Source organism: Struthio camelus, chromosome 4, assembly GCF_040807025.1.
Source record: "Struthio camelus isolate bStrCam1 chromosome 4, bStrCam1.hap1, whole genome shotgun sequence".
Taxonomy (NCBI): domain Eukaryota; kingdom Metazoa; phylum Chordata; class Aves; order Struthioniformes; family Struthionidae; genus Struthio; species Struthio camelus.
The window spans coordinates 73,407,037-73,428,652 of NC_090945.1; the positions used below are offsets into that span (position 1 = coordinate 73,407,037).

The window sequence follows — 21,616 nt, forward strand, 5'->3', positions numbered from 1 at the left end:
AGAAGAACTTTTTACAGGAAGCGCAGAAACCTGTCAGTATGATGAATCGTAATTTATGTGGAAACACTTTTGCCATGTGCATTAATTGTTAGCGTGAAAGCAAGCACTGGAAATTGATGAGCCATTTATCTCCTTCTTGTGTTGTATTAATTAACCTTGTACATTTTCTTTGACTCCAGCCTTTGGCAGATGGCTCATCCAATCCGTCTTTGCACGAGAATCCAAAGCAGACTGTTCTGCCTAATCAAGTAATGGAAACATCCACTTCAGGCAGCCTGGGCTCCCTCAGCCAGGGAGACAAGGAGGACTGCAGTTCCTCCACGACAATTCATTCCTCAACCAGTGACGACAGGTTTCAGGCTCGGACCTTCCTCAAGGTGACCTGCTTCCCTGAAGTGCTGACTTGCGAGAGGTAACCAGTTGTGTTTGGTCATTTCCTGGTGTGACGTGGTGCTTTTTCCAGACAACCACTAAAGGTCTGGCATAAACCAGATGACTAGGGTTGGCATAAACCGATGATTAAGGTTGGATGCATATGTCCACCACATCAAGACAGGGTTATGTGCTTATTACCCTTAAGAAAGTGACTGGGGAAACTAAAGAAATGCCTCTTGTTATATATTAAAAATCAGAAGTTTTTAAATGACATTCTGGGAATCAGAACTTGCACACAAGGAGACTCATAAAAGTATACAACATTTGTGGTAAGGAGATCCCTTTTTACCCACACAGTGTCAGTGCTACGTCATTAATTATGAAAGGCTGTTAATAACTCTGAATTCATTACTGCAAGGTATTGACTGTTTTCTGCAAGTGCTGAGCTATAAAGTCTTTAGAGTTTTAGTCTCAGTTCACGCGCTGCAAAGGCAGGTTGCTCTACAGGGTCCGGGGTCCTCTGCATCATATAAGATCAAGTTATACAACAGGAGTCTCGGGGACAGCAAATGCCAGCAGTCTGTTCTCTCAATTTTAATAGGAAGTACTTAAGTAATATTGTGGGAAAGCTTCCTCTCTCAGATAGTTTGGTGATGAGCACATTGAGCTAACCCAAACGGACTATCAGTTTTGATTTTTATTTAGGCACATAATGGTAAGGTAGCCCTAGGTGAATAAATACGTGTTTATATTCTCATTGGCAAAAAATAAATACAATTATATATACGTCACTATGGGATTGGGGGTAGGGGACTAGCAATGAAAAATGCTTTCAAAATGTCCACTCTTATAGCTATTTTAATTTGAAGCTTTATTTTCCCTTTACTGTAGCCATTCGTGCCCGTACGTATCTTGACTTTTTCTGAAGGGAACTGCGTCTCCAATGTTGTTAAAGCATTATCTGATTTTGCTTACCTTTATGTAGAGATGTTTTTTTGAGAGAGAAAGAAATGTAAAAATAAAGTGACTTGGCTGCTGTTCTAGGGACATTGCTTTTAGAAAAATTTATCAATTAAAAGAAATATATGATGTTGCCTTTTTACGTGACTGTCATTTAGATTGACACTAACACTTTTTAAATCTTTGTTTTAGTTTTGATGTTAAGCTCTGCCTCTGCAGTCTTCTTTTAAAAGATCTTATGCTTCTTGATACTGAACTCAGAAAAGAAAAACATGTGGTAGGTACTCATGTCTCATTTATAGCTATTTGATTTGAATGTCTTAGCTGAGTATCAGTTTAGGAAATAATCAACATAAACAACTGGCTAGCTGGGAAGCACTATAGCAGATCTGTATTTCTACAGTATTCTCATTAATTTTTCCCTTTGTTCTGCATATATGAGGTTCATACAGGAGCAACCCTGTGAAATATAATAGCCTGTGCAATACAGGAGGTCAGACTGGATAATGCAGCTGTTTAGTTTTAAACTTTACTCCATAGGATAACCTATAGCACTCAGTGTTCATTTAAAAAAAGATAAATATTTCAGAGATGAGTTTATGTTTTAATGACAGTGCTTGTGCAATGCAACTGTAAGGACAGCTTTGAATAAAACTGAGAAGTCAATTCAGCAGAATCAGTACCATTGTGATAAATACAATAGCCCTGATTTTGTGGGACAGAGGAATTAAGGTGCCCCTGTAAAGCATACATAGCTACCTACATCAGATTACAGCATACAAACATGACAGGAAATTAAAAAAAGACAAAAGTGGATTTATGTAATTAAGGCAACAGAATACTGCATTAGGAGAACAGTTTGTGGTAAGCAGGTATGACAGAGTACAGAATCGCTACCGTTACTGAGTTTTAGCTCAGGTAATTGAAATCTGGACATAAAATATATAGTTTTCTTCTCCCTTTCTTTCCAGACCTCTCTTTAAACACACTGCCCATTTCTGATGTAATTTGTTGAATGCACTGAGAATATTTCAAGGGGTGGGGTTTTCTCAACAAATTTCTACACAACCCAAAAGAGGAAATGTGAAAGTAAACCTGGAGAGCCACTTCTGATCTGATTGGTTTTATCCCTTCAGCTTATGTAGTCCTAAGTAGATGAAGAGAAGAACTTGAGATCAGATACCAGAAAGAATTTTAACTTCACTAGGGAAAATTGAACTTGGTCTCAAAGTTAATCATCAACTTTTAGATGAAGGTAAAGTCACTACATGGTGATGTAATCACAGAAACACTGAGAAAATGAGCATTTAACACCCTTTGTGGGCCACCAGAAATCCTGACAAAAGGCAGGTGACTGACTATTAGCTGAAGCTTTCAGTAGCTAGATTTGTATTTTTACTAGTAGTGAACAAAGAGGGAAAAAAATCTTTCAACCTAGAGAATAGTTTCTTCCTTTTCTGTTCTGCTTTCTCAGACTTGAGAGACAATCTTTCTTAGAGTTAGATCTAGGAAAAGGAAATTTTCCCCTCTTTCTGAATTCTGATGCTTTTTTTTTTTTTCTGGAGTTTGTGGTGTTTGGTGTTGTGTGTTCAAGAACTGCCAAACTCCTATCCACAACACTGGCAAGTGAGATCCAAAACATGACAACTTTATCATATTTCTCTTCTACTGAGCACTTTTTTGACTGACACGTGATAGCATATATTTAATGATAACATATTTTCCAGATTTTGCTCAGCTCAGCTGTTGCCTTGGAGAATAGTCTTTTACATAAATATGTTTTTATTTATGCTTTAACATAAAATATGTTTAAAACAGGCAATTTCATCATCATCTGTTTTTATGTACATGAATAAGAGACAGGTTGCTGTTAACTTTAATACATCCTTATGTTCATGTAGGAGAACACGAGTTAGTAATGAATTGACTCGTCTTCACGCTGGCACTCTAAAAGAAGCAAGGGAATCAGGCAAGGGGGAAGAGGCTAATCAAAAATTAAGCCAGTGTTCAGAAATATCTTTTTGTAGAAACTGCTATTGCAATTTTAAAAAGTCAACTGGAAAATAATCTACCTTTTGTGAGAGAAGGTAGCCAGAAAGTGAGATGGGTACTTTTTTTATTATAGGCTGTATATAGAAATGTTTGATACCTCTTTAGTTGGCAGACTACAGCTGAAATCATAGTAAATAATTTGTTAATAACTTTCAGCTTAGATGTTCATTAAACTTTAGAAGAAATGAGCTTTAAGTAATCTGTGTATTTTCCAGTGAAGTACAGTTTCAAATTTGTCAGCTTGGTTAGATATATATGAGATTACATTATTGTCCTTGTTAGAACACAACAGTCTTCCAGTACTCTCACTGAAGACAAAGCCAAAGGATTTTTCATAACAAAAGTATTGCAGAATTGCTAATGATGTTTCTATTTTACCTGTGATTCACTATATTCTCGCTGATTGGCTGAAAGCAACAAAAGTTATCACAAAGATGTTCTTATGATGTTCAATAGGCACTTATCCTAGATTTTCTTTCTTTCCTTCTGAATAGATATTTACTCAAGTTCTCAAAATATACCTCACAGATTTTTATCATAAAAAGAAGATTACTGATGATTTGTTCAAGAAGATCCTTTTAATTCAGGAAAACGTAAGTGGGTTTTTTTTTTTTTTGGTTAGTGTTTCACACAACAGAAAATAAGAATTAATCCCGCCAATTGATGCAAGCTGATTCAGCAAGCTATCTCACCCAGTCTTTTATGCAGCAATGTCGTTTGTAGTCTACTTCTGAATTAACGCAAAGGTGCTCGCTCAGTAGTTGATTCTCTCTAGTATCTGCATTTGCTCCCCGTTGTTGTCTGAGGTGATCAGGAGAGTGCTGTTTCTAATCTGTTAAGAATAAAAGTGTTTTGTAGTTCAGTCCACTCCAGCAAACAGAATGTTCTTGACCTTATTCGCTCATAGTTATTGACTGCTAATTATTAGGTCTTTGTCCAGGCCCATATATCATGACTAATAATAACATAGCAGGAAACACAGGAGGAAACTTAAGGCTTTTATCAATGGAAAATATACTTATTTTTCTTTATCCTTTTTTCTTCTATGTATGTTCATAGAAATCCATTTTCCACTTCTGAACTAGAAGATAAACATTTGTAGTTAGTATGTATTTCAGGTGGAATCACAATATTATTTTTGAGATGACTAAAAGATTTCCAAATTAGAATCATAAAAAAGTCCAAGCTGCAGGGCACCTTTGGAGGTCGTCTGGTCCAACCTTCTGTTGAAAGCAGGGCCTTAGATAAGGCCCTGTCAAGCCAAGTCTTGAATATTTCCAGTGAGGGAGACTCCACCATTTCTCTGGGGAACCTATTCCAGCATTTAACGTTCTCACAGTAAAGACTGGGCTTTTTTCTTCTTTTCAGATGGAATTTCACACTTAGACATTAAATTAAAGCCTGTCAGCTTTTCAGCTCTAGTGGCTGGGATGCATCTCGTTTGCGCATTCTCGCAGTCTGTGAACCAACGTTGGGAATGTCTATAATTTTACCTAATAGGTTATATCAGAATGGATTTTGCCTCAAGACCACTTCACTGCCATGATTCCTCAGGTTTAGTATTTAAGTTTGTAGTATTTACTAAGTGCAAAGTAAGATTTGGTGCGTGTATCCTTCTTTCTGAAAGACTTTTAGTGAGTCTGGATACCTCAAACTACAAACGCAGAAGCAATATAGTTTGGGCACCTTTCCAGTATAGCTGAACCGTCAATAAAACTTGCCAGCATGGGTCTCTCCATGCAGCTAACTGAGGCCACTGCAAGACAAAGACTAAATCCTGTTTATTAGATGCGGTCAGTGCCAAAATAGTCCCGTTATTAGTACGTCAATCTCAGATTTGGTAATCCAGCATTCTGACCTCATATTCTGTAGAAAAAAGTGCTGGAAACATGATGACCGTAAGTTTGGGATGCCACGTGATGGAAAAGACTGGTTATGAATACCATCTAAAAGAGAAGTTAATAATAAGCAAACACGTTAGCACTGCAAAATATTGCATGCAATTCTGCACTGGTAAGATTGAGGATTATATGATTTATTGTGGACAGCATTTTCCACTTAATTCTAAGGAGAATTCATGAGATTTTGATGAAATTGTTTGTGAAGCTTGTCAAAATCTGGTTCCGTTTCTTTAAGGCGTAAGGTGTTGAGTTAATTCATTGGCGAACAGAACTGTGTGATATTAAACATAAATGCTTGTTAGAGAAGGCATGTTTAAGCAACTGCAGAATCATCCATTTCAGAACCAAACTGCTAAGTAAGGGCAGAGGACTGGTATTTATTGGTATTATTAGCTTTAAGAAAACATCATCCTGCCTTCAAAGGACTGAAAGGCCATAAAAACCCCACATAAATCATTTAGCCTATAATTTGTCCCTTACAAGCATTGCAGGTATATTTATCTATGTATGTTAGCACCCTGCAGGAAACACAATCTGATAATCATATTTGGCTACTTATCTATACTTTTAAACACAGCAGGTACACTAATAGCTGTCATTTAAAGATGGAACTCATACATTAAAATAAAAATATTTATGGATAGATTCAAAGGAGCAGTAGAAAAGCCCGTGGAGCAGTATTTACTAAAACTTGAATTAAGTGGGGATGGTACTTGATTGTGCTCACATACTGGTTAAAATGAAGTAGAAATATACCTATTTATAGTAAATGTAATTCAGAGATGCCACATACATACAGTCTTGTGTTTTCTTTCCTTGCTGCAGGAGATGCATTACCAAAATTTTCTGAATGTGGTGTTGTTCAGTTTCCTTAACCATGAGCCAGACTTGACATACAAACTCACTCCAGGATGAACTTTACCGACTCTATGGCAGCACGCTTGCACCTATCATTAGAGCATGTTCTCTTTACAAAGGGTGATGATGATGCATGGTTTTCTGTTTAACAAATTACTTGTATTTTCCAGGATTTTGAAGAATTACAGAAACAACTTGACTCTAGACTCCAGAATACTGAGACGTCAGGAGCCCATAATTCAGAGTACCAGACCCTAGAAGACTTAGAAAGAAAAGAAAGGGAATACTCTGAGCACATAATAGATAATGTAACTTTCTAATTTTTCTTTTGTAAAATTTCATTTTAATGTTATTCTCTTGAAGTATGTTTTCTTTTCTTTTTTTTATGATTGATTAGTCCGCAGTTAGTGTTTTAGATGCGCGTGGGTCCTGAAAACAGTTTTACCTTGCTCCAGCAAAGTATTTCCAACTCCCTTTGTAAGCCAACGTTTTTCATACAGCACTGTTTCATTATGCTGGGTTTAGAGCTGACAAACGTGTATTGCTTATCATACGGTTAAGTACATTTCAGTCCTGACTTTTAGGAATTTTGTCATAGCATCTTGCTTTCTTCCCCACATCTGTATTCAGATAACACTTAGCTTCCAATATGCCATAACTGACTAAGAGAATAAGAGCATATAAAACTTTTTCAGCTGAAATAACTACTAATGAAATAATTACAGTATGGCCTTTTAGTATAATTTTCACATTCGCTTTAGCAAAAGCTTTGCTTTATCAGCTTTGTGCATTATAATACATTTACATAGTTCTTAATGTGAAAAAATGTAATTGGATTGTTGACATTTGATCCGCAAAATAATAATTTTTCTCTTCAGTAGCCTCACTGTGTCCAAATTAGTTTATAGGTTAGAAAACTGGAGGTTAAAAGTCTCCTGCATGTTATTTTCTAGTAAACTGGATAATCTGAAAGATAACCTCCATTTCCAGTCGTTTTTGTGAGATTTGAGCAAATTGACTGCTGATGAAAATGAGAGGCTAGTCAGGCTGACGGCTCTGTGGGCTGTCTGCGCTGACTGACCTTCAGTCAAGACTGCACTTCAGTCTCGAACTGAACAGCCAATTATCTCCACCTTGGGCCTTTTCCATAGAGGACTTAACATTTTTGAATAGCTGACGGTTAAGCGCTTCACTAGGAATTTTCTTGGCTTTCTTTTGAGTCTCTGTGCCTTTCACTTATAGTGGAAGATCTGGTAACGATAGTAGACCTATGTAAAGCTTCTTTTGCAATTTAACTTTTTTCATTGAAAAATGATTGTTTATGGTTCTGCAGTGTTAGTCATAAAAACTGCCTGACAGCTTCACTGAGCAACATGAGATAGTTACTCACCATCAGCAATCATCCTTTAGTGGGTCTGTCGCTGTTGTACCAGCAGGTGCTTTTCACATGTGTTTAAAAGGAGTACACTGTGCACACGTTCTTATAGACTTTACACAAAGAAAGCAGGACCATGAGCTATTCATCTCGTCCCTCAGTAATATAAGGGTATTCTTTACCGTACAAATACAAAATTCAGATTCTTAATACAATCTTGGTGATGAATACATTTTCTTAGCTTTATGCCTACTAGTAATCCTGCCGAAACCAACAGAGTACCCCCATGTACAGGGTTATGCATAGTCATGTTTGTGGGATCAGACCCTCAGACTAGAGATTACCCATGTGATAATTTATTCAAATAGGCACATAAAACTTTTGGAACTGTAAAAAATACTTAATTTCTGGACTGTTAAGTGGTTAGGTAGCATGTAACTGTAAAAGGCTTAGATGGTGGAAAACAGTGAAGATTTTTTTTTTTTTTTTTTTAAAAACCCAAAATCTTGCTTGACCAAAATGCCTACTCCTACAGATAAAGAAACATCCCAGAAAAAAGGTTACAGTTTATTATCCTTCCTACTTTTCCCATTATTGCTAACAACATACTAGGCTTTAGTTGATGCAATATGTGGAGATCTAAAGGCAAACTCAGAAAAATTATAGTGAATAACTCCCATAAAAAAGGTCAGGATTGGCCAAACGTACCACTGACTGGTTATGTGCCATCAGCACATGTCATTAAATGGTCTCTGGATATAGTTTTGCACAGTGTTCACTATAAATAATGTTGAAAGCCATCTGCAGTCTCAGTGACTTGTATCTTAAAGCATAATGAAATATTAGATGATTAATGAGGGAAAATGGTTTATAGTTTGATTCTTGTTCTACAGATGGAAGCTTTCTGGAAGCAGGCTGACAAAGCCCAGCAGTTTCTTTTGGACCAGTCAAAATGCTCAAATGCCAGAGCAATGAAGATAACTGTGGATCTGACTGAGAGGATGATTGCAGTAGAAGGGTTATTAAGTGAATCTCAGGATTTGCATGCAATGGTAAAGTACAAGAAGAATAAAAGTTGAGAGGTATTTAGTCAATCTAAACACAAAGCATGATGCAAATACAGTGTTCTGTCAGTCCTATATCATGAATAACGTAGACTGCTTCAACTGTTCTTTTTCAACCTTGTTGCTGAGCACTTCCTTTGCAGTTTATAAACGCTCCTGAGAGGGTGAACTCGCTTCACTTGAATTCTAATTCTTAAAAGAGTTTAGGCAGTCACGTCAGGAAAAAGTGACGTGCATGATATTAACGTGGTCAGTGAGCCAGCAGCCAGAGCACTAGATCTAATGATGGAGGGAACCATTGCCCTGGGCATTCTTTTTCCTTTCAGTGTATTTATTCTGCTTTGCCTAGGCAACCATAATTAAGATATTTAAATTAAGATATTTGAGTTGAGGGTGATTCTGTGTGTCCTGTGTTAACTGGAATTGAAAACCCGTGGCATCTCTTCGGAACACGGTCTTTAAAGGACAGATATGTTCATAAATGCGTCAGCACTCTGATTTTTGTTGCAGTAAATCTAACATATCCTTGAGCCAGATCTTCTTTTGCTTTTGGAATCCTGAAAGAGTCGCTTGGAATTTACAGATTAACAGTACAAACATTGTGGCCCACTGCATTTATTAGCGACTTGGAGACTAAATGAATAGCTAACTTTAGTAAGCTAACAATTACCATGTCTTCTATTAGTAAGCAAAAATTGTTTTGCAGTAGAACAGCAAAGTAAACCAAGCTGGCCGCATACGAAGATAGTCTTTGCAGCTGATCACACTTGACCACCATATAGGCGCTTCCCTCAGATGTGCAAATTTCAAGTGATGCGTTTGGATACAAGATAGTGATTTTCCTACCTGAAGTCACTTCTGGGACACTTAGACCTCCTTGCAAAAGTCACCATCCGTGGATCTCCATTAAGCAGGGTGGCCATTACTCTTTCCAATCTAGCATCTTTGTTTAAAGTAGTTCTAGTTTAAGCTATGAGATCTTGCTGCTTACTGAAGTCCTGGGATTCTCCTCTAATAGCGCAATGGAAGCTGCAAGGTCATATGTGATTATACCTATTATAAAAACATTCACTGAACTCCAGCATGAAGTCGAAGGAGTCCCAGCAATATCAAAATCAGACATTTGTCCTCATCTCCAAATGAGGGCTTACAGTAGTGCAGTATTTGGGATCTTGAAGAGAGGTGCAGGTCCTCCATGTGGTCCTTTTGCCATTTTTCCTTCTTGAGTATTAAGTTGGTGCTGCAAGCTCATTAATATTTGTATTCTATTATTTTCTTCTTGACTGCTACAAATAATGAAAAATACCAATGGCTTTAGATCAATTCTTTTCCTGATGCAAATAAACACGCAATTAGGCCTACTGCCATGCCATACAGGTCCAGAATTCCAGAACTATACACCATAATATATGAAGGTTGCTATTCACACTGTCCTTGAGAAGCTTCCTTCTTGAGAAGCTTGTTTTGAGAATGAGTAAGCCGATGAAAGGACAAGCATAACCTAAGACCTACACTTAGTTTCTGTGTGGAATTTTCTTGTTTGTTTTCAGGACATTCAGGAAAGATTATTTAACTGGGAGCTTATGGTAAAAATGGTTGATTCACTGAAGTTGCATATACCAGAAGAGTGCAAGTGTAGATTAAATACTGTATCAAATATTCTGGACCATTTAACTGTAAAGAATAATCTCTCAGTCCGACAAAAGGAAGAACTTTTAACAGACCTGCACAAGGCCTTCTGGGAACAACTAGCACATTTCAGTAACGGTGAGTACTTTAGATACAAGCTCATGGTGCCACTCTCAAGGGTATGTGGTCTCACATTTGTCTTAAGTCGTACAAAAATTATGGTTTTAGCTGTATATCCCGCTATTTTAAAAGGATTTTTGATGAATCAGCCCAGAATACTATTCCTATGAAGGCTAGATGCTTAGAACAGGAACTTTGGCTTCAACCCTTCTGGGTCTTGTTACAGGCATCGCTATGAACTTATTTTACATTTCATGTAATCTTTATCTTATTTAATTCGAAGATGGAGTAAGAGTCATATTTACTGCAACTATTTGTGAGATTTCTCCATTTGGTGTATATGTACTTGACATCACTGGTGATGCTGACTGCTGCTCAGGATAGTAGTAGCTGTATATGTGCAAAGTATTGTCCTATGATCTCCTGCTAGCATGTGGAGCCAGGAAAAGATACAAGACATAGTGGTGCTGTCACTCTTATAAGACTATCATTTCCAGGTTTATGATCTTCACACATTCATTACTTTTACTATATCAGACTAACATACTTTAAAAATTAAAAATCTTTTCATCTTCCCCTTAAAAAAAAAAAAAAACACACACTCTTCTAGTAAAAAGGCATCAGGGTTAGAGTTCCATTAACTCAATAGTCAGAACATATATTCTTATTGAAGTATATTTTTGCTGCAGTGCTGCTTATTCTCATCACTAAATGTGAAAGTGAAATTGAGCCATATCTTAAGGTCAGAAACTTCCATTCTTCAGGCTAGCTCTACTTTAAGAACATTGACTAGTCGTATGAACCAACAGCTTACTGGTATTCATGGATTCATAAATATCACCATATTGAGTGTGTCATGGATGCTTGCTCTTAAAACTGGTGTGCCTTGCAGAATCTTTGCTTAGGTTCAACCATTAAAATTTAAGTGTGAACTTATGCCAGTGTTGTTTTTTTTCCTCCTGTCATGTCTTTCTTGTTCAAAGCAGAAGTACCTCTGTTGCAGACTTAACTTTATAATTGTAAGTGCCCACTTTGCATAAGGAGCAAAGCCTGTGCAGGAGGGCATCAGCATTCAGCATCCCCCTGTTTTTAGGGACAACTGAAACATACTGTATGCTAGTTTTCTTTTTAAAAAAAGGAAAAAAAAAGAAAATCATCAAAACACACCCACAGTGTGTGCAGTGTTTTCACATGAGAGAGTCAATATAGTTTGACCTTGGTTGGGAGCTTGTAAATGCATTAGTTATATTGTACCTATCATTCACATCCAGAACACAAAGCCGGAGAGAATCTGTGCTCCTAGGAAACAAACAGGGAAGTAGTAAAGAATCAAGTAGCATCTAAATATAACAGTTACTACCTTTATTCAGATGACATTTTTATTAGACTTTCTTACGCTTCCAGTGCGTTTTCCAGTGTTTTGTCATTGAATCATCAGCCCTTGGATAAGCACAATGAATTAAGCATAGAGAATGAGTAATGTGCGTGGTGCTACAATACCGTACTATATTTCTCCACAAAAGAGTTTCTTCCAGTTGAAGCAGCTCAATGTGGTTGCAGAGCAACAGCCAGCTATTCATTTGCATTCTCCCTTAGCTGCAGGTGTGGAAAGTGAAGTGTGATCTAACTATGGAGGACAAACAAATATAGTTCTCTTTAGGTGCAGAGGTAACATGAAATGAATAAGTGACAGAACATTGTAAGGACTGATTCCGCTCTGCAGCATAGAGCCCAAATAGTAAACTCATGGACTGAAGTCACCTGGAAAAGGAGGATGTTGATAAGGAAGGAAGAACTGAGCCCCAAATATTTTGTGATACTAGGACAAAAATCAGAGGGAGCTTGATAACTTTTGCCGCAGGTTCTTGGAGGAGTCACTTAGAAACCCCAGTATGGCTACATACGAGTTCAATCTAAGCTACAGCTGCTCTGGGCCTGTTCTCCCCACCGTATGTTACCACCCCTGTGCTTGCAGTAGCATTGGCATATCTGCAATTAAACGGTGAGCCACCTCTAGACCTCCTCTAAGGTGGAGGAGGAGGGAGGTAAGGTGGATGGGAATCAGGGTCTTGCACTAACTCACCATCTTTTCATGAAGAGCAGCACCAGGGAAGCAGAAGGCTCAGGATGGTAATGATCCAGAAACTGGTTTTAAGTGTTATTTAACAACCCAGAACTTCCCATCTAAAAAGACCATCAGGTTAAGAATCAGCTCTGAAATCTTGCATGGTAATTACTTAGCATTTCTCTCACTAACAGATTCCTGTGAGCTTATGTTGTGTGACAGTAGCAGATGGCTACATTTTTCCTGTGGAATTACAGCATCTGATCACTGGTAGTTTTATGTTCCAGAATGTATCCAGCAGAGTAAAGACCTGATCCTGAAACGGCTGGAGTGCCGTGCAAAGAAGAGAGAAGAGTTCAAACACAGACAGAAAGCTGAACAAGGGAATCTCCTCAGTAAAACTTTTCGTACTGAAGACCTTCATGATTTTCTTAAGGTAAGCACATAAAGACTTATTTTCACTGTTCAACAAGTTTAGTTTGTAAGGCCAAACTTGCTGTGGATTTCTCCCAATCCTATGAAATTATTATTTTGATTCCTCCCAAGGGTCATATGCAGTAGCATAGGGAAGAAAGGGGCAGAGATCCTATTACCTACGCTTGCCTAGAGACTTCTCCTCCAGTGTTGCAACTGTGATGCTGGAACCAGATGCCAAAGGGCATTTGTTAACTGTAGATTGGATCTTTCACAGAAAACATCCTTTACTCACATGCTGCATGTTTGGTTTAATATAGGAAATCTGTGGCCTGTGCTACAGAAAAGAGCAGACTGTGCTGGTCTGATTGCCTTTTTATGAGTGAGGTTACTGAGGCTCAGAAGACTATTAAGTGTCACATAAGCAGAGGGGAAAACTCATTTTGAGTGCTGGCAGGATACCTTAGAGACAGTTTGCAATATATCATTCGATACAGTATCAAATGACCAATGAAATGTTTTCTTGGCCACATTTTCTCTAGAACTGTATTGTTAGTGTTCTAAATGCATATATTACAGTCAGAGTTCTGAGTTGTAAATGCTGAGAGCTGCAAAACCTGTCACAGCTGAGAGCCACAGACCCAAGTTATTAAGAAAAAAAACAACCCTCAGTTTTCATGAAAAAAATACTTTTAACCTTAAAGTGCTTGCATCCAGCAGCATTAAATTTTTGATAAAAACCTAATAGCTTAGATAAATTGTTGTATGAGAAGACTTAGGTTCCTACTGTAGGCTGATTGTCAAAGTTTGTTGATATCAACACTTCAATTTTGTATTGCAGGCCAAGTTCTTTAATTATATTGTACGAATTTGATAATGCAATTACTGTTCTTTTACTGCAACACCTGTCTGGTCTAGTTCACTTCAAAAGTCCTTTCACTCCCATATATGAACAAACAGAAAAGATTCCAGGCACTTTAAGACAGTACTTTTTATATTTTCTTGAGATAGGCAATTTTGTCATCCATTTTTGTGTACACTGAGCACTTGGTGAACAGTATTTGCTTTGTACACATAACTCACAGGATCCTTGTGCACATCCCAACTTTGTTAAGAGAAAGTTGGAAATTTTGTGTCACGCTCTCTCTCTCTCTCCCCCTACAAAGCTTAGGACACAGCTTTGTACAGGAGATGCTTTATTCTGTATAGCTGAGAAAGCGAACAAATGTGCTTAAACTGTGGAACAACAATCTGCATGTTAAAGGCTGAGTGGGAACTGGAAAAAGTGACAGTTGGCACTTTATGGTGCAGTACAGAACACAGATGACTCTTAGTGTTATGAGATGCCTGCGTGCAAGTAAAAGACAGCCAGAGATTTAAGCCTTTTAACTGCCACAGCGGAGAAACCCTTTTGTCCTAGAACAGATGGGGCCTTGAGTCTAAAAGCTCTTTGGAGAAAGAAAAATATGCATATATGCATCTCCCATGATTTAACTTAAATAGTCAAATAATTGTTTGCAAAAAATAATTCCCTCAGCAAAGAGGAGTAGCTTTAAGTCTGGCCCCTGGTTTCATAGCTACCCCAGAAGTGGAAGAGTTGGCCTGAAGTCTCACCATTAGCCCAGAGCTTTTCCCATCTGACTTCTCCCCTATCCCTCAAAGGGCCATGGTAGCAGCCTACACAGTAACTGACCTTTCTGCTGTATATTAATCAGTTGCCAATTAGGGAGATGGCTGTTGCAATGAGCTTGCTTAACATCAGTTTTTTCTGAGCACAGGTTGGATGGTAATGATTTAATTGCTGCAATTTTGATTTTTGTATGAAAGAATGACCTAGATAAAGGTTAGAATCCCTGTGTCATGGTATCTCCTCCATTTATGTTTCTGCTACTGGAAATTGAACTTTTTTTGTTTTTTCACTAGCAGAGAATATAGGAATGATCCAGTAAAGCATACAAACCAAAAGGTACCAAAGTTACAGTAACCCAGTCTTGCTCAGCCCTATCCCTGGACATAGGAGTTACAGCAGTTAGGTCAAATTCCATGTTAAACTCTGATTTCATAATAACAGCAAACTTCATGCACAAGTTATTCTTCTAGAGATGGACTTGAAGAGCTTAAGAGCACTTGTATTCTTTAGGAGTGCTCTATTCATGGCCTAGCAGTGAAAACTACAGTAATCATGCAATGCAAGAGAGCACTGGCAATTTAAGCGTCTTCAAAATACGGAATATTCATTTACAAGACCTCTCAGTCTATAAAATGAGATATTTTTTGGTCCATGAAGTTCAGTCTTCCCTCTTAGCCCAAATATGCGCAGATTAAGGTGGTCAAAGCGAGTTTCATGCCCCTCTGAATTATGGTTCCAGATTAAGAATTAGATTATTGTGATGTTACAGTGGAATAGGAGAGGATCCCAAGAAACTGTGAAAGCAACATTTTCAGCTGTTTATATAGGCCTTCTGTGTTTCCCTTAGGCTTACCAGGAACTGTTAGAGAAGCATCGGCAGATACAGTGGGACCTGGAAGAGGAAGACGACTGTGAGAGCGCAGAGGCTATTGCTGATCTCTACAAGGTGCCACTTCCAGTTATGTGTTTTAATAACTAAAATGGATTCTGAAGTTCCTCTAATCCCACTACCTAGAGTAAGGTATCTCAGGTGGAATTGCAGGACACATTGTATGCAATATTGTGGCAGTTCTAGGAAGTTAGGCTGGCAAACAGTGGGTGGAGACAAGAAGAACAGTTTCCCGTAAAGCTTGCCTTCTCCATTATCTTGCCAACACACAGCATTAGTCAGAAGACATCCACGCGATCTGCCAAAACATGCTGCCTCAGTGGCCAGCAAGGCTGCAATAACGTTGAAAGCATACTATGTCTGGCCTTACCACCAGGATAATTATGCTACATAAATGAAATTTTATCTCCTCTGCACCATGCTAGGATGATACTATTCTTGAGAACTATTCTTAGAGATGTAGTGAAGTTAACCACCTCTTCTCAGGGAAATTGTTTTGATATGGGTTAGTTCCCCAAGTAAGTTCAGATCTTGGTTATAGTAACATTTTTTACACTTCCAAATCAGTAAGATTAAGAAGTTTTATAGGTGCTGCATGCTTTTGCATCATCTTTAACTACTTTCTATATGTGCACAAAATAAGATAAATGATCTATCTGATCAAGAACAGAGCTGTAGCCACCAGTAACCTTTAATTAGGCTGGAACTAATCACTTTCAGCTCAACAGGATCTTTGTCATGATTAATTACAGCCAGGTTGGACATTATGAAAACTTGCAGTCCCCATGACCTCTGGATAAGATACCCACACAATGTTAATTACCACAAGTAGTTTGATAGTGCATTTATTCTGCTTTATAAGAAGTTTTGCTTCCTCATGCACTTTTTCAAACTCGGTTGAAAAAACAAGAAGCAAAAGACTGGGATCACCGTCTTTAGAAGTAAGTTTTAAAGTAGTTTTATGCAATACTGCAGGCAACTGGGTGTTTGAGAAAACTACTGTTTTAGAGAGGGAGGCATTTGCATGGACGGCTGTGCTTGTGAATGCAAGAAGATGTTTTGTACAAAGCTATTTAATTTAAGAGAAGTCAACATGTTTGCTGATATTACTGCATGCAGTCTGTTCTCTGGAGTTCTTCTCTACCCTTTTCCTCATTTCATGTAAAGTCTATGGAGACCAAACAATTGTTTCCCCCTGCACAGCTCCACTTAATTTATGAAATTATATCACTTTCTTTATTGGGTACTCCTGCTTTACCAACACTAAGACCAGACTGAAAATCCTACTTCTTTCAGCAGCGTGTAGCTAAGTTTTCTTTTCTGTTAAGGAAAAACTGGTGTGGGCAAATTAAGTGTTTCTTCATTTGCCAAGTTACTGCAAGAGTTGCACAAACTTGAACTCTGCCAATTCACTCAACTCTAAGCCATTATATTCCATATTACAGCTGCTCCCTTATTCCTAGGCCCATACAAACACTACCAGACATGAAAAACCAACAAATTCTGTGATCGGACTGCATCTAGTTGATGAGGGTCCACAAATCTTGATTTCCACCTGTTTTTACAGTAAATCTTTTTTACTGTGATATTTAATGCAATGAACAACTGCACTTTCTCCTTTTAGCCCTAAATACAGATACTACAGACTGTTCTAGAAGAGCAAATTGCTATTGTGTACACCTTGTAAGCAGCACAATCTAGAAAGAAGAGAAAGTACAAGTCAGCAAAGCCCCACTGTAGAGAAGTAGAGCTATTCTGACTTCCACAGCCGAGGGAAGAAGTGCAGTGGTTATAAGTTTCATCCATTACCTGCGGCATGGAAACAAAAGTAGATTTACTGTTAAGGGCAGAAATTACATCTCATTCACAGTGCCATTGCTTCTCACTCTGCTCCACCATGCTTTTGGAGACAAAGTGCACTGTAGTAAACCAGGAGCCTTTCCCTGGACAGCAGGGCTGCACCTCTTCACTTGTTTTCCCCAGGGAGAAAGGGAGAAGCTGCTGCTACCAATGGTGAAAGCAAGGTATCGGTGGATAAGAGAGAAGATACCCCACACTGCCAGCAGAGGTGTGATTACAGCTCAGGTAGACCAGAGCAACCAACATTAGAGCAGCCGGCAGATACCAGCAACACTCCCAAGGCTACGTTCGGTCCTGTGCTGCCAGAGCCATGCCCCAATCAGCTCTGAACCACCTAGTTGGTGAAGCCAGCTGATTTGGGCACATTGGCAAATACTGCAACCTTGAGAGAGTCTGTAGCATCCATAGCTTAACTGATGCAGCCATTTTTTTTGCACTCATTTGAAGTGTTTGGATGCTGCTGTTTCTCTTTTACCGTGAGCAAGGTCGCGAATAATTGAAAGATTTGGTTAAACATTCCGCTGTTAGTTAATCTCCACGTTTTCCTAATTGCAAACATATGTTGCTGAAGAGGTTAGAAGGCAAGAAAAAGCCCCTGTCAGGTAATATGTAGAGAATTCTGTTAAGTTGTTTTTTTACCATTTCACTGGAAGTTGAAGCCTAGCAACATTACTGAAAATTTGAGTGAAACTCTATAGTCGCTCTAGCATACTCCTCAGGTATTTAAATAAATATTCCCCACCGTATGGTCCACAAAACTTCCAGATTACAAGACAATTTCAAAAAGATATGTTAGTACTTTTATAAACAGAGAGACAGAGGAACTAGAAATAGTGAAATATTTAGAGTTAAGCTTAGTTTTCATTCTGTTGCAAATGAAAACTAGCGTGGCAAGACTGTACAAAGCGATTATGCATTTTTATTTCCCCCCTCCCCTTTCTACAAGTTAAATGTCCCTTAGATTTAAGGGAAATAAAACTGAGGTGTCTTAGTAGGAGCTAATTGCCCAAATCCAAGAGGAGACAGTGTGGTCTAACAGTTTTTCCATAACCAAGATTTAAGCAACATTATTCCATATGCCCTCTCTACCAAGCAGAGGTTGCTAGAGACTTTCCTACTGTCTGCAGGCCCAGGATTAAAGGCAATCTATGACATTTCATCTGGACAAAACAACCTAATTTTGTCCCACATCCATAGGATTTACGGTCCCAAATTCCTGCGTGTCTGCAAGGTGCCACCTTGACTTTAGCTAGAAACCTCCCAAATTTGAATAAATCACAGCACACCATTCAGATTAATGGCATTAGAAACTGAATCATGCTTTTAACACATCCAAACATTCTGTTTTCTTAAGTTACTTTTACAGTCTTTCTGAAGCCCTAGGAGCTCTATCAATACTGCAATTTATCGGGTAAAACAGCCCTATCCTGGAGAAAAACAGCTATATTGGTTCAGACAGAAGACCGTTTGATGTAACATCCAATAGTTTGTGTACTGTTACAGCACCAGTTGTTTTAGAGCAGTTATATAGAATTATGTCACTTTCTAATAGATCTATATCTTCAGCTAAAAGCAGTTACTGGACTCTTTCAAACCAGCTGCCATAGGCAGCTGTAATTGAAATGGACAGGCCAAATTTAATCAATATTAAAAAACAGAACTAGACCACGCTCACCTGGTAAGAAGTCAAAAACTTAATCCATTAGATTAGAGTGTCTTTCAACCACCTGCCACACAGGTGCCTCCCTCCCATATTAACTTTTTAAGTCATCCACCCTCATTTAAGTACCATATCTAAACTTGTACTGCAAGTTACTTGAACCTGAGTAAATCCTCAAGGGAGGTAGCATAACACTACTGTTTTGTTGTGTCCCTTGTGATAAGTTCACTGCCTTCAGTACTCAGCAGGTGTGCACCTTTAACACCTCTCTGCCACCACAAGCAGAGCAGCCCTTTGCTCTGCCCAGCAAAGGCACAAAGTTCTCAAAAACCTAAACTTGGTCAAATTCACTCCACCAACTGCAGAAGCCCAAGTGCCCAGCCACAGCCCTAACTTCATGGTCCTTAACCACTGTGTTCAAAAGGCCATTGCACCTTTTTCCCCACCGAGAGAAAGGGATGTAGCAAGCCTACCTTCTCCTCCAAGATCCAGCTCAGCTCCCCCAGAAGCACTCTGTTCTGCTACAGTGTCCTTCACCTCCCCCCCACCCCCTTACCACCACCACTTCTAAACACCTTTACTCACTCTATAATTACCCCCTTTATTCTACCTGACCTGCAGGCATTTATAGCAGCTGTTTCTATGTAGGTTATTTTTTCCTTTGGGACAGCTGGAGGAGAAGATCAGAGCTCTTATTAACTCTTTCAAGGACAATCCAATGAGGGGTATATTGTATATAGTACCCTATATACACGGTGTATATGATATACATTGTATATATACATTGTATGTATGTATATAATAATTGTGTATTTAATGTATATGCATTATCACAGTCACTAAAATGCTAGCTGGTTGTAGTTTAAAAGCAGCTCACCAAAGCCTTAACTCCCTTTAATGAATGAGAAAAGGATTTGGCCTTTAAGCTATAGGCTGTCCAGCTATACTTAATAAAAAGTTTATGACCTCCTTTTCCCCTTCATTTGTACAGTGGTATGGCTTGATTTATTTCAGCAGATTTATCTTGGTTTGTTTTAGTATAGGCCAGCAGAGAAGCAAAGCTGGTGGACTCGAGTACATGCTCAAGTAGAAAGATAACCTCAGTGCAAGGGCTGGTATCAGGAAAAGGTGATCATGTGATGGAACAGGGGACCAGTGAATATCCTGGGGACTGAAAGAAAAGATGTCACTTCACTGTGATTTCCACTCACCTGTGGGAGACTGTTCTTCACTGTGTTCTTCTAAGCTTTTCTCAGATTCCTCTGCTTATTTTTTGTCCATTTTTTGCATCTTCTAAACAGTTCGTAAGTTCACCAACAGAGTTATACAACCGTCTAGCGCTACGGTAGCCTGTAGTGCTATAGTACATCAAATAATTATCCAATTTGATGAATAAATATATAACAAATGCAATGATCTGGAGGTTGACTGTGAAAATAGCAATTGAATAGGCTTGTTTGGGGTACACATGAATAAATCAATTAAAATGGTTTAACCAAGATCAGTGAAACCTGTTGACATGACGCCTGAAGTGAATGTATGAGTTTATATTTGGAGGATAGTATAGGACTTTTCAACCATACTAGTGGATTAAAATACTGCATTATGGGTGAATAGTCTGTGTCTAGTGTGTCTAGACTTTTGATCTCTTACCAGGCAAGCTCGATCTAATTCTGTTGCTTACTATTGATTACATTTTTTCTGTTCATTCCAATCAAGCTTTGAGGTCTTTATCGCTACTGCTGTTTGTACATTCAGTAACAGTTCTGTGAAACTTTTCCCTGATATTGCTACAATCATATCACAGCTAAAGCTAATTTTTGAAGTGCAAGCTGAGCAATGGGTGCAAGTGATTTTCATTCTAACACTAACTCATAACTGAAGGAGTAGTAGTGTAAGAGGTAATTGAAAGCTCAGCCCAATATTTTCGTAAACATAAATCTTTAGAGTTATCCCGTACACAAGGGATACTGTGCTGCAACAATGGTTTTGCGTTGCTTTGGGTAGTTTTTGAATTGCAGTGTTTTTACACTGCAAGCTTGTATTTTTTTGTGTATGTGGCAGTAAAAGTACCCACCTCCTCCAATTATCTCCTATTTTGTTTCTTGTGTTCTCTTAAAAAGTTTAGTGACTGGCTCCTTGCAAGTCTGTTTCAAGTTTAGCATATTGGATGTTACCTAGCCTTTAATCTTTCCTTTCTCCTTTTTTTTTTTTTTGTGAACTACCTGTTTATTTCAGCAGGGAAAGGAGAAGTGTGACAAGAGGTTGGTGGTTAACAATTCATTATTAAGAAAACACGCATGCAGGTTGCACAAAAAGAAATCAATTAACAGCTGAGAATTACATAGTCACTAGTAAGATAAGTATTCTTCCTCAACCTTAACATCAAAAACATGGAAACACACAATTTACTGTAATTTATAATTCCTCTACTGATAGCAGTTCAACAGAATTTTGCTACATTTGGCTTGACAGGACATAGAAATGCACAGGAATTTAGATGAGTAGGCATTAACTAATAAGTATTATCAACAGGCAAGGCAATAAACATTTTATGAATGGTAAACGTGAATGTGAGATTGCAGTATAGTGTTTGATTTTTTCCTCAGTTAATAAAAAGGGAAAAATTAGATTTGTCAAAATATGAACTACAGATTCTTAGACATTTACTCTTTCATTACTTTCCTTAGGTAACCTCATTAACATGAGATGCTTAGGGATGTTTTATGGAGACTGGACTACATTTGTGGGTATCCAGAGCTAG

At 38.2% G+C, this 21,616-nt stretch overlaps 1 protein-coding gene across 1 annotated transcript in view; it reads left to right on the plus strand.

Annotated features, from left to right (window-relative positions):
* Window positions 1–21,616, plus strand: part of EVC (EvC ciliary complex subunit 1) — a 57,636-nt gene that overhangs the window by 6,755 nt on the left and 29,265 nt on the right. Inside the window, exons 4-11 of the mRNA XM_068942923.1 lie at window positions 180–412; window positions 1,528–1,612; window positions 3,882–3,980; window positions 6,317–6,454; window positions 8,415–8,573; window positions 10,136–10,352; window positions 12,687–12,835; window positions 15,291–15,389. Coding sequence (XP_068799024.1) covers window positions 180–412; window positions 1,528–1,612; window positions 3,882–3,980; window positions 6,317–6,454; window positions 8,415–8,573; window positions 10,136–10,352; window positions 12,687–12,835; window positions 15,291–15,389 — 1,179 coding nt within the window. The remainder of the gene's footprint in view (window positions 1–179; window positions 413–1,527; window positions 1,613–3,881; window positions 3,981–6,316; window positions 6,455–8,414; window positions 8,574–10,135; window positions 10,353–12,686; window positions 12,836–15,290; window positions 15,390–21,616) is intronic.